This window comes from Lepidochelys kempii, chromosome 2 (genome assembly GCF_965140265.1).
Source record: "Lepidochelys kempii isolate rLepKem1 chromosome 2, rLepKem1.hap2, whole genome shotgun sequence".
Classification (NCBI taxonomy): Eukaryota; Metazoa; Chordata; order Testudines; family Cheloniidae; genus Lepidochelys; species Lepidochelys kempii.
The window spans coordinates 29,933,547-29,947,764 of NC_133257.1; the positions used below are offsets into that span (position 1 = coordinate 29,933,547).

The 14,218-nt window shown below is 42.0% G+C and overlaps 1 protein-coding gene across 5 annotated transcripts in view; it reads left to right on the plus strand.

Annotated features, from left to right (window-relative positions):
- Window positions 1-14,218, plus strand: part of CSMD3 (CUB and Sushi multiple domains 3) — a 1,204,651-nt gene that overhangs the window by 683,187 nt on the left and 507,246 nt on the right. For all 5 annotated transcript variants that reach the window (XM_073330296.1, XM_073330291.1, XM_073330295.1 and 2 more), the window contains 2 exons: window positions 8,873-9,055; window positions 10,027-10,353. In XM_073330296.1, the coding sequence (XP_073186397.1) occupies window positions 8,873-9,055; window positions 10,027-10,353 (510 nt within the window). The remainder of the gene's footprint in view (window positions 1-8,872; window positions 9,056-10,026; window positions 10,354-14,218) is intronic.

Below are 14,218 nucleotides of genomic sequence, written 5' to 3' on the forward strand. Positions count from 1 at the left end.
TGCTAGTGCTAAACAAGACCACACAATTACATCCCGTTTCAGATTCCTAAATCAACCAATACTATCAGGAAACTACACACAACAGAGTGTGTGTGTGTGTGAGAGAGAGAGTGAGTGAGGGAGGGTATGTATACACTATGAAATTAGGTCGAATTTATAGAAGTCGGTTTTGTGGAAAGCGTTTTTATACAGTTGATTGTGTGTGTCCCCACACAAATGCTCTAAGTGCATGTAGTCGGCGGAGTGTGTCCACAGTACCAAGGCAACCATCGACTTCCGGAGCATTGCACTGTGGGTGGCTATCCCACGGTTCCCACAGTCTCCGCCGCCCATTTGAATTCTGGGTAGAAATCCCAGTGCCTGATGGGACTAAAACATTGTCGCGGGTGGTTCTGGGTACATATCGTCAAGCCCCCGTTCCCTCCCTCCCTCCATGAAAGCAAGGGCAGACAATCGTTTTGTGCTTTTTTTTTGAGTTACCTATGCAGACGCCATACCACGGCAAGCATGGAGCCCGCTCAGCTAACCGTCACCAGATGTTTCCTGGGTGCTGGCAGATGTGGTACTGCATTGCTACACAGCAGCAGTTTATTGCCTTTTGGTAGCAGGCAGTGCAGTATGACTGGTAGCCGGCATCGACATAGTCCTGGGTGCTCTTTTAACTGGGCGCCTGGGCAAACATGGGAGTGACTCAGCCAGGTAATTTCCCTTGTTTCGTCTCATGGCGATTGAGTCCTATGGGCAGTGCACTGTCTTTTAACCTCCAGCTAGCAGAAGATGATGGCTAGTCATCATACAGCACCGTCTTCTGCCGAGCACCCAGGAGATGATGATGGCTAGTGGTCATACTGCACAGTCTGCTTCCAGCAAGATGTATAAAGATAGAAGAAGTGGCTCAAAACAAGAAATAGACCAGATTTGTTTTGTATTCATTTTCTCCTCCCTCCCTCCCTCTGTGAAATCAACGGCCTGCTAAACCCAGTTTTGAGTTCTATCCTTGAGGTTTTCAGTTCTATCCTTGAGGGGGCCACTCAGTTTCTCACAAAGCCACCCCCTTTGTTGATTTTAATTCCCTGTAAGCCAACCCTGTAAACCATGTCGTCAGTCGCCCTCCCTCCGTCAGGGCAACGGCAGACAATTGTTCCGCGCCTTTTTTCTGTGCAGACGCCATACCATGGCAAGGATGAAGCCCGCTCAGATCACTTTGGCAATTAGGAACACATTAAACACCACGCGCATTATCCAGCAGTATATGCAGCACCAGAACCCGGCAAAGCGATACCGGGCAAGTAGGCGACGTGATGAGGACATGGACACAGACTTCTCTCAAAGCACGGGCCCTGGCAATGTGGGCATCATGGTGCTAATGGGGCAGGTTCATGCGGTGGAATGCCAATTCTGGGCTTGGGAAACAAGCACAGACTGGTGGGACTGCACAGTGTTGCAGGTCTGGGATGATTCCCAGTAGTTGCAAAACTTTCGCATGCATAAGGGAATCATAGAATATCATAGAATATCAGGGTTAGAAGGGACCCCAGAAGGTCATCTAGTCCAACCCCCTGCTCGAAGCAGGACCAATTCCCAGTTAAATCATCCCAGCCAGGGCTTTGTCAAGCCTGACCTTAAAAACCTCTAAGGAAGGAGATTCTACCACCTCCCTAGGTAACGCATTCCAGTGTTTCACCACCCTCTTAGTGAAAAAGTTTTTCCTAATATCCAATCTAAACCTCCCCCACTGCAACTTGAGACCATTACTCCTCGTTCTGTCATCTGCTACCATTGAGAACAGTCTAGAGCCATCCTCTTTGGAACCCCCTTTCAGGTAGTTGAAAGCAGCTATCAAATCCCCCCTCATTCTTCTCTTCTGCAGGCTAAACAATCCCAGCTCCCTCAGCCTCTCCTCATAACTCATGTGTTCCAGTCCCCTAATCATTTTTGTTGCCCTTCGCTGGACTCTCTCCAATTTATCCACATCCTTCTTGAAGTGTGGGGCCCAAAACTGGACACAGTACTCCAGATGAGGCCTCACCAATGTCGAATAGAGGGGAACGATCACGTCCCTCGATCTGCTCGCTATGCCCCTACTTATACATCCCAAAATGCCATTGGCCTTCTTGGCAACAAGGGCACACTGCTGACTCATATCCAGCTTCTCGTCCACAGTCACCCCTAGGTCCTTTTCTGCAGAACTGCTGCCTAGCCATTCGGTCCCTAGTCTGTAGCTGTGCATTGGGTTCTTCCGTCCTAAGTGCAGGACCCTGCACTTATCCTTATTGAACCTCATCAGATTTCTTTTGGCCCAATCCTCCAATTTGTCTAGGTCCTTCTGTATCCTATCCCTCCCCTCCAGCGTATCTACCACTCCTCCCAGTTTAGTATCATCCGCAAATTTGCTGAACTTTCATGGAACTTTGTGACTTGCTTTCCCCTGCCCTGAGGTGCAAGAATACCAAGATGAGAGCAGCCCTCACAGTTGAGAAGCAAGTGGCAATAGCCCTGTGGAAGCTTGCAATGCCAGACAGCTACCGGTCAGTCGGGAATCAATTTGGAGTGGGCAAATCTACTGTGGGGGCTGCTGTGATGCAAGTAGCCAACGCAATCAAAGATCTGCCAATATCAAGGGTAGTGACCCTGGGAAATGTGCAAGTCATAGTGGATGGCTTTGCTGCAATGGGATTCCCTAACTGTGGTGGGGCCATAGACAGAACCCATATCCCTATCTTGGCACCGGAGCACCAAGCCGCCGAGTACATAAACCGCAAGGGGTACTTTTCAATAGTGCTGCAAGCACTGGTGGATCACAAGGGACGTTTCACCAACATCAACGTGGGATGGCCGGGAAAGGTACATGATGCTCGCATCTTCAGGAACTCTGGTCTGTTTCAAAAGCTGCAAGAGGGACTTTATTCCCAGACCAGAAAATAACCATTGGGGATGTTGAAATGCCTACAGTTATCCTTGGGGACCCAGCCTACCCCTTTATGCCATGGGTCATGAAGCCATACACAGGCACCCTGGACAGTAGGCAGGAGCTGTTCAACTACAGGCTGAGCAAGTGCAGAATGGTGGTAGAATGTACATTTGGGCATTTAAAAGCGCGCTGGTGCAGTTTACTTACTTGGTTAGACCTCAGCGAAACCAATATTCCCACTGTTATTACTGCTTGCTGTGCGCTCCACAATATCTGTGAGAGTAAGGGGGAGAGATTTATGGCGGGGTGGGAGGTTGAGGCAAATCTCCTGGATGCTGGTTTCGCACAGCCAGACACCAGGGCGGTTAGAAGAGCACAGGAGGGTGCAGTGCACATCAGAGAAGCTTTGAAAACCAGTTTCAAGACTGGACAGACTATGGTGTGAAAGTTCTGTTTGTTTCTCCTTGATGAAACACCCTGCCCCTTGGTTCATTCTGCTTCCCTGTAAGCTAACCACCCTCACCTCCTCCCTTCGATCACCGCTTGCAGAGGCAATAAAGTCATTGTTGCTTCACATTCATGCATTCTTTATTCATTCATCACACAAATAGGGGGATAACTACCAAGATAGCCCTGGAGGGGTGGTGGAGGAGAGAAGCTCCAGGAGGGGTGGTGGAGGAGGGAAGGACAAGGCCACACAGCACTTTAAAAGTTTAAAACTTTAAAACTTATTGAATGCCAGCCTTCTCTTGCTTGGGCAATCCTCTGGGGTGGAGTGGACGGGTGGCCAGAGGGCCCCCCACCGCGTTCTTGGGTGTCTGGGTCAGGAGGCTACGGAACTTGGGGAGGAGGGTGGTTGGTTACATAGGGGCTGTAGCAGCAGTCTGTGCTCCTGCTGCCTTTCCTTCAGCTCAACCATACGCTGGAGCATATTGGTTTGATCCTCCAGCAGCCTCATCATTGAATCCTGCCTCCTCTCATCACGCTGCCGTCACCTTTCAGCTTCAGCCCATCACCTCTTCTCCCGGTCATTTTGTGCTTTCCAGCACTCTGATGTTGTCTGCCTCCACGCATTCGTCTGTGCTCTGTCAGTGTGGGAGGACAGCATGAGCTCAGAGAACATTTCATCATGAGTGCGTTTTTTTCACCTTCTAATCTTCACTAGCCTCTGGAAAGGAGAAGATCCTGTGATCCTTGAAACACATGCAGCTGGTGGAGAAAAAAAAAAGGGACAGCGGTATTTAAAAAGACACATTTTCTAGAAAAATGGCTCCACTCTTTCAGGGTAAACCTTGCTGTTAACATTACATACACAGCACATGTGCTTTCGTTTCAAGGTCGCATTTTGCTTCCCCCCACCATGTGGCTAGCCCCTCACCCCTCACTCCTCCCTGTGGTTAACAGCGGGGAACATTTCTGTTCAGCCACAGGCAAACAGCTCAGCAGGAACGGGCACCTCTGAGTGTCCCCTGAAGAGAAGCACCCTCTTTCAACAAGGTGACCATGAATTATATCACTCTCCTGAGGATAACACAGAGAGATAAAGAACGGATGTTGTTTGAATGCCAGCAAACATACACTGCAATGCTTTGTTCTACAATGATTCTCGAGTACGTGCTACTGGCCTGGTGTGGTAAAGTGTCCTACCATGGTGGACGGAATAAGGCTGCCCTCCCCAGAAACCTTTTGCAAAGGCTTTGGGAGTACATCCAGGAGAGCCGCAAATGCCAGGGAAAATTAAACACTAAACATGCTTGCTTTTAAACCATGTATAGCATTTTAAAAGGTACACTCACCAGAGGTCCCTCTCCGCCTGGCGGGTCCGGGAGGCAGACTTGGTTGGGTTCGGGGGGTACTGGCTCCAGGTCCAGGGTGAGAAACAGTTCCTGGCTGTTGGGAAAAGCGGTTTCTCTGCTTGCTTGCTGTGAACTATCTACAACTTCATCATCATCATCTTCCTCAACCCCCAAACCTGCTTCTGTGTTGCCTCCACCTCCATTGAAGGAGACAAACAACACAGCTGGGGTAGTGGTGGCTGAACCCCCTAAAATGGCATGCAGCTCATCATAGAAGCGGCATGTTTGGGGCTCTGGCCCGGAGCGGCCGTTCGCCTCTCTGGTTTTCTGGTAGGCTTGCCTCAGCTCCTTAAGTTTCATGCGGCATTGCTTCGGGTCCCTGTTATGGCCTCTGTCCTTCATGCCCTGGGAGATTTTGACAAATGTTTTGGCATTTCGAAAACTGGAACAGAGTTCGGATAGCACGGATTCCTCTCCCCATACAGCGATCAGATCCCGTACCTCCCGTTCGGTCCATGCTGGAGCTCTTTTGTGATTCTGGGACTCCATCATGGTCACCTCTGCTGATGAGCTCGGGCCAGCGTGGCAAGCTGCAGGTGACCATGCAAACAGGAAATTGAAATTCAAAAGTTTGTGGGCCTTTTCTTGTCTACCTGGCCAGTGCATCTGAGTTGAGAGTGCTGTCCAGAGCGGTCACAGTAGAGCACTCTGGAATAGCTCCCGGAGGCCAATACTGTCTAATTGTGTCCACAGTACCCCAAATTTGACCCGGCAAGGCCTATTTAAGCGCTAATCCACTTGTGTGGAGTAAGGAAATCCATTTTAAGAGTCCTTTACTTCGAAAAAAAGGGCTTCATCGTGTGGACGGGTGCAGGTTTACATCAATTTAACGCTGCTAAATTCGACCTAAACTCCTAGTGTAGACCAGGGCTGAGAGAGAGAGAAGAAATACCTATGGTAATGCCCCTTTAGAGATATAAATGGGTGGGGGTATGCTTTGTGCTGGTTTGGTTTTGTTTAATTTTAAATCATTAGTACACGTAACACTTTGCTTAATTTAATCCCAGTTCTCACAATAAAATAAAATACAAATTTAGAGATATAAATACTAAAAATCAACTGGAACCGCCATGTGGCACTGAAGAAAATAGCATGTTTTTATGTTATGCCAATGACATCTTCTAGGAGCTCTCAGAATTGACCAGGCAGGATTTCTAATCCTTTCAGATAGTGATAGTGATATTCAAGAAAAAGCAGAGGAAAATCAAGGTGGACCAGCTCACAGCAACAACCCTGATCGAGAGTTCAGACTCAGATGTTAGATATTGCAGAACCTGTGAAAACTTTTGTTATTTAGGTGAAAGAAAACTTTGTCCAGATGGACCAAAATACCATCTCAAAAGTCAAACAAAGAGAAGACATATTTAAACTATAGTTGAAGTTATATGAAAACACCACTAATTACTGTACAGTGTGAGATTTCTGTGGATTTGGGGAAAGTAGCCAAAGGAAAACGTCATGGGAACAATGTGAAATTTGTCAGATGGAAAAAGAACATTTTTCACACATAAACCTTGTAGTGATGTAAACACTTGGGGTTATATTCCTCTTTGATAAACTCAAGTAATGCCTGTCAACACAACTTGCAAAATTGTAAGGCTTATGGGCAAGTAAGAAATCTATTTGTTTGTTTGTTTTTTGTGTATAATAATTTTATTTCCCCATTATCATCATTGCTGTGGTAAGGAGGGTGAATAGAATTTGTGCCTGAGCTTGTATATTTTCATATGACTGAGTCTTAACATTTATAGGAGTTTTATGTATGAAGGTGAACCTACACCATTTATTGCTGATTCTTTGAATTTTGAATCAATTTTGAAACACCCCATTTTTATATAAAAATATATGGAAAGCAGGTAACCAAATTATAAGGTGTTTAATTTATTTCATTTCCCCTTCCCCTTAATCAAATAGAACAAGATAAATAGAGCATCTATTTAGGAAATACGTTGCGTTATAATACAAAGACAACATTGATTGTGGTTTATGCTCATTATAGAGGTGCCCAACTTAAGAGGCAGGGAAAAGCTATGAAGATCTTTAAATTTGGGAATTTCTACACCCAACTCTTAGGGAAATGTATTACTTATTTGTTTCTGGCAGCACCCACAATTCACTAGGCTCTGTACAAAACCAAAAAAGGGTTCCTATCCTGTAGTATTTATGTTCTAAGAAGGCAGAGTCAGAGCACAGGGGAAAGTCTACAATATAACCCTCCCTCATGCATAGACACACAAAACCCTGCAAAGATACATATGCCAGTAATTCCACTCAGCTCAATGGGAGTACTCATGTGAAATGTTAGATTCAGGCACGTTGGCAGGGCAAAAATGGCCAGGTGATGTTGGCAGTATCCTTATATTACAAAAGAAATATTATTTTAAATAAAACATATCTAGACTTTTCCTCCAAATTTTCCCTAAACTTGGTATAATCAGCTAGCTAGTTTCTTAAAAATGTCAGAGTAGGCATTGATATTCAAGTATAGCATGTAATATTAAATAGCCAACATCATCTAAAAAACAGTTCTAATATTTAGAATAATCAAATTTTTAACATCACATTGCTTACTACAGTTAAAGAACAATCATTTAATACAAATAATGGTGGTTGCTCTAAGTTCATATAGATGTAATATTGCCAAGATTTGCACAGTATAATAATTTGGGAATATGAATATTAGAACAATACAAAATAACCATGATCCAAGTTAACAATCCTGTGAGAATACCCATTGGAAAGGGAATGGGGGAGATGGGTTTGGTGGAGAGAAACTCCACAAGAATCTCCTTGCAGAGATTTCCTGTGATTGTTCTGTCAGGAGGTTTTCAACCTCCCACACTCTCCCTTGTAGAGTAGGCAGTGATTTTGTCCCTAGTCTTACTGATTTTTCTGATTTGTTTCAAGAGGCCAGGGTTTGTGCATGGATGGCCTGTGCATGTGCAAAAAGTATTGGGGTGTCCTGCCTATATGTGTGTGTGTGTGTAGTGAGTGGGTGGGTGGGTGGGGAGTGGAGTCGTGAAAAAATTAATAAAAACTCATCCTGCATTAACTTTATAGTCTATTCCTTGCAGGGCTTGATGGAGAACTAATGCATTTCCACTGTGCATACCCCAAGCACTCCTTAGCCTTAGATAATCTCCTTACTCTGTACTGAGCTCCCCATGGGATCTTGGTTGGGTGCTGGAGATGGCAATGTCACAGAAGTGGGTGAACATTTACGCCATATGCATGGGGGAGATCAATTTAGAGGATCTCTTCCATGCTGATAACTTTGGGGGAAAAAAGATCAAGGCCCATACATACAATATCCTGAAATATTATATCTAGAACTACAGTAGAGCCCAATCTTGCAAATTCTTTAATTATGCTATTAGTCCTTACTAACCTGAATAGGTTCAGTGACTTCAGTGAACTAGTTGTACATAGGGAGGAGAAATGGTCTTTTGGTTAAGGCACTAGCCTGGGACTCAGGAGATCTGGGTATGCTTCCTGCCTGTGCTGTATGTTTTCTGTGTGACCTTGGGCAGTTCACTTAATGTAAGTGGCTTGGCTCCCCATGTGTAAAACGGGATAACAGTATTCACTTTCTTTCACACTATGCCTATCTGGTCTATTTAAACTGTGTTTGGGCACAGATGGTGCCTGAGTTTGTACAATGCCTAGCACAGTAGAGCCCTGATCTCTGTTAGGAATTGTAGGCATTATTGTAAAACAAATAATATTTCTCATGTGAACAGAGTTTTGCAGGATTGGGTCCATAATGATTAAAACATATTATTACAAACAATTGTGAGGAGGTAAGTAGAGAGCACTTTGTCCCCCTCTTTATTTTTGTACAGTTTCATGAAATGATACTTGAAGATCTATCTGATCCTGCCAAGATTCATACTTAACATTCATAACGTGATTAGGAGTTTTGTGTACAGAAAGCAACTCAGATTCATGCCCTGTATATTATTAATTGTTATTAATAATAAGCAATGTACTGTGATAGTCATTTGCTCAAAATATGTAATTTTGTTCCAGATGTGAGTGCATGGTTATGGAGAAAATGTTTGATAACTCTAGGAATAAAATTGATATTTATTTGCCGTTTCAACAGAAATTGAAAAGGAAAGCTGTGGGGATCCTGGAACACCATTGTATGGCATCAGAGAAGGGGATGGATTTTCCAACCGGGACATTTTAAGGTTTGAGTGTCAGTTTGGATTTGAACTAATTGGAGAGAAATCCATTGTGTGTCAGGAGAACAACCAGTGGTCTGCAAACATACCAATTTGTATTTGTGAGTACCAAATGCTTTTTTTTAATGCAACATATGTTACACGGCCCTTGAGTAATTAATTACTTGTGTGATTAATTGCAAAGTTAGTGCAATGTAATATTTTTTTTCTGGCATGGAGAATTTACTTTTGTTTAACGAGAGCTTCATAATATACTTATGCCAAATATACATTCTATGACCACTTAAAATATTTTTTCTCTTCTTTCCTCTAGCAGTTATTAAAAGGAAGTATTATTATGTGCCTACATATAAAATGTTATTGTTAACATACTGTATTTTCTAGGAGGCTGTATATTTTATGTGTAAGATATTTTTATAGTAACTATTATAAGTTGATGAAATAAATTTAAGTTAGTAGTTGCTGAATTGCAGTCAAAGGCATTTAAATTATTTACAGAAGTTTTCCATGCATTATGCATGAATCATCATATGCATCTCTATGATCATATGATCATATGATCATATCATATGCATCTCTATGATCATATAAGTTCTTATCATATGCATCTCTATGATCATATAAGTTCTAAAATATATTCATGCATAATGAATTCCATGCATTATGCATGAATATATTTTAGAACTTATATGATCATAGAGATGCATATGTTAAGAACTTATATGATCATAGAGATGCATATGATAACAACAACATGATAACAACTGTTGAACATGGATAAATCATGAGGACTGCTGTGATTTCCAGAATCCGTTACTGTTCTATGTTGCCTGGGGTGTTGCTTTGAGCAGGAAGTCTGTAGAGACAAAGGGAGTGCGAAGTTACCTAAAAAAGAAAACCAAATTGATAAGTTCTCCTTTGGCTTCTTAGCTGGTCCCAGAGACATTGGCTTTTTCAGTTGAGATAATAAGCACATCTTAAAGACATTTTAGAAAGAGATGATAATATGAGACAATTCTCTTGAAAATAGGTTCTATTCTGTTCTCTAATTTCCTTCTCTCTCTTTTGATAGTTCCTTGCCTTTCTAATTTCACTGCACCGATGGGAACAGTTCTTTCACCTGATTACCCAGAGGGATATGGAAATAATTTAAACTGCATCTGGACAATAATCTCAGACCCAGGGAGCCGAATTCATCTCTCTTTTAATGACTTTGACTTGGAATCTCAATTTGACTTCCTTGCAGTTAAAGATGGTGACTCTCCAGATTCTCCAATACTTGGTACTTTCACTGGTGCTGAGGTTCCTTCGCATCTTACCAGCAATAGTCATATCTTGCGTCTGGAATTTCAAGCTGACCATTCAATGTCAGGACGTGGCTTTAACATCACTTATAACAGTGAGTAGTCTTTAAATGTGGACTTTTCAAGTACATAAAACCAATTGTGTGGTTTGTCTTCTCCCTGAGTACTTTGCTTGAATCCTGCTTCCCCTCTCTTTGTGTTTTGTCTTAGGGTATTTCTAGACTTCAATCACTGCGATTGCAACTTGAGTAAACATTCTTGTGCTAGCTGTAATATAGTTAGCTTCAGTCCTGGACTAGTGAAACTGGTCAGCTCATGCTTCAGCATAGGCTAGCCCTGAAAGTAATCAGCTAGGGTTATGAGTGGGCTTGTACAGCCTGGCACTGCTCAAACTCACACAGCTGCATTTTCCCAGCTCCAGTACTCAAGCTAGCTAGAATAAAACTAAGTCGGATAAATCTGATCAATCTGCAGTCACGGCCTGTGACTATAGTCTAGACATACCCTTACACTGTCAGTCTGTCAGCCAGGTGGTAATACCAGGCAGGGGACAAGCTGAGACTGCAGCCTACTGTGCAAAACATGCTTTTTATACTATTATCCTTCACTTCCATCCCTCCCTGTTTATCTGTTTCATCCATATCATGTCTTACCATAAATGTAGAATGTGAGCTCTGTCGTGACAACACTGTCTCCTTATTACCCATTTGTACAGCTCCTATTACAATGGGGCCCTGATCCTTGAGGAGTTCCCACCTGCTACGCGGATACAAATAATGTGTTAGCATAGTCTGTATTTCTTATCCTTTGTTGTATTTTGGGCTCCTTCACTACGATGTATTTCTTCTATTGCTTAAGGGCCCGATCCTGCAATCACATAGTATTGAGGCTACTGTTTTACTACCGTGAGTAAAGGTTGAGTTCTCACATCTGAGTTGTTGTCACTTAAGTAAAGCCTAAAGCTACCCCATGTGAGCAAATGTTCACAGGATGGTTTCCTAAGACTTTCATCCTGCAAAGACGTATGAATTTTCTTAACTTTATGCACTGCAAGTTGTCCTGGATCTTTTGCAGGATCGGTGTCTAAGATTGGGGTATAACCACAGTCATAACTATTAATATTTTTCTGAAGGATTTAATTTGCTTGTTTACAACTACTTCTCTGTACTAGGATTACAGCCGAAAAGGGAGATGCAGAGCGATTAGCACATTACAACGTCTTGTTAATTATATTTTTCTCAGGAACAACAGCACTTCATTAAACATTGAAAAAAGCTGATGGTTTAATATTTCAAGGTCTTATAAGTATAGCTGTTAGAAAAGATGTCTATTCATACTGACCTTTGCAAGGGTTCCCTCCCGACTCTGAACTCTAGGGTCTGACCTGCTCAGAAACAGACTATCAGAAAGGTATACTACAAATTGAAGTAGAAAGGGTTTCTGATATTCTGTGAAAGCTCTTGCACATCCTGTTACTGTGTATTCACTGCTTGACTACTGTCAGGGTTCCCTCCCCACTCTGAACTCAAGGGTACAGATGTGGGGACCTGCATGAAAGACCCCCTAAGCTTATTTTTACCAGCTTAGGGTAAAACTTCCCCAAGGCACAAACTCTTTGCCCTTGGAGGGTACGCTGCCACCACCGAGTGATTTAACAAAGAATCAGGGAAAGGACCACTTGGAGTTCCTATTCCCCCAAAATATCCCCCCAAGCCCTTACACCCCCTTTCCTGGGGAGGCTTGAGAATAGCATCCTAACCAATGGGTTACAAAGTGATCACAGACCCAGACCCCTGGGTTTTAGGACAATAGAGAAATCAGTCAGACTCTTAAAAGAAACAGAACTTTATTAGAAAGAAAAAAGGTAAAAGAAGCACCTCTGTAAAATTAGAAGGGAAGCTAATCTCACAGGGCAATCAGATTTAAAACACAGAGGATTTCCCTCTGGGCAAAAACTTTAAAGTTACAAAAAGAAAACCAGGAATACACCTTCCTCTCAGCACAGAGAAAATCACAAGCCAAAACAAAAGTAAACTAACGTATTTCCTTGATAGTACTTACTAATTCTAATGGAGTTGGATTGCTTGCTTGCTTGATCTCTCTCCGGCAAGCACACAGAACAGACAGACAAAAGCCTTCTCCCCCCTCTAGATTTGAAAGTATCTTGTCCTCTTATTGGTCCCTTTGGTCATGTGCCAGCCAGGTTACCTGAGCTTCTTAACCCTTTACAGATAAAAGGATATTGTACCTCTGGCCAGGAGGGATTTTATAGTGCTGTATACAGGAAGGTTCTTACCCTTCCCTTTATATTTATGACAGCCTTGCTGAAAGAGTGCTGGTTTTTTTCAACACTGAGCCTAAGCAATTAATAACAATGTGTTTATTGCCTTTCCGAAGTGACACTGGTGGCGAATACTGTCACTAATAAGTTGTCAAAGTGTAATTAAAGTTAAATTAGCTGTGACATATGTCATAGCAACTTGCTATATAAAACTGCTGCCTTTGTTTCTCTATCTCTTTCTATTTCAGACTGTGTCTTTCTTTGACTGAAGTGTCTATTACACATCTTATTAAAACTAAATTTATATGAGATTATTCTATTCCTAGGGATTTATATAAAGGAGATTAATAAATTAAGTTACATTTTCTAATTTGTTCATATATCTATATATTTTCTTTAAAAGTACATTTGAAGTATCTGAAAGAATTGCAAGCCACCAGTGGAAGATTTTTGTATGTTTTTACACTTGTAGAACTTATAACCAGCCTTAAAAACAAATAAACAAATAAAAAACAGCAACTTTCCTGGGAGTCAAGCATGCCAACTTTCATTCCCCAACAATTTTTTATATTAAAGTGATGAATCCTTAAAAGAGGAAAAGACATCCTGAGAAAAGTCCATGCTATTGTATATTAATATGCAAACTATCATATCATTCCCAAGTAGGGTTTTTTTTTTTAGGTAGCAGATTATGTGCAAATTCACATGGGCTCTCCTGAATTTACTGTAAGTATAATGGTGGGGGATGGAGAAAAGATTTGCTCTCTGCCAAGAGCTAGAAAAAGTCCAATCTGAATTGTAATAGGAACCTTTAATTTATAGAGGATTTTTTCCATTATGTGTTTGTTTTTGTTTTTCCAAGTGATTAAACCTATTTTTAATTGCTAGGCCATGGGCCTGGTTCTCCTCTCACTTTTACACCTCTTGTACCCTGGACATACTTCAGTGATTTAAATGGAATTGAGCCTGATGAGAGTACAGAATCAGGGACCCTATTTTCAGGCCTGTAGATATTTCATGCACTTGAGACAAGTCTCTATCTCAAAAATTTAGATGGCTCTGTTGAAAAAGAAGAAGAAAGAAAGAAAACCAAACAAAACAGAATTGGAATCTATGAAAAGAAAAAAGGGGAAAAATGGTGGGAAAAGAGAGTGCTTTGATTATGATGTGCCTCAGGACATAGCAATCATTTAAAGTATGTGTGATAATATCTGAACATTTGCTCATAGATGTGAAAACAATGAGAACATTACCTTAGTAACCTCTACTAAATGCATCTATTGGTATATACTTTACAATAATATTGTTTAAAATAATATTTTAAACCTTTTATATATATTAAAACTTAACTTAAGCTTTTCTCCATTTTGAAATAGATTTTAAATGTCTATATTTCAAAATTCTTCTTTATGATTATGTTTAAAGTAGAATTTGTGGGGGGTGGGGGAGGGCGAGGGAGAGCAGAAGGGCGGCTCTTCAGTTAACATTATGCTTGCAAAAGAAAGAAGTGAGAGCAGCCCCACATACCATGTCAATTTTTTCTCCAGTAGTAGCTCGTGTTGCAGTCTGATAACTTACTGAGACATCCTTTCTACAAAGTGTGAGCATAAAAGGTTGCTCTGAAGGCCCATCATAGTGGTATGAAGAAAATTCCTGTTAGTTTGAGTGTATTATTTCAT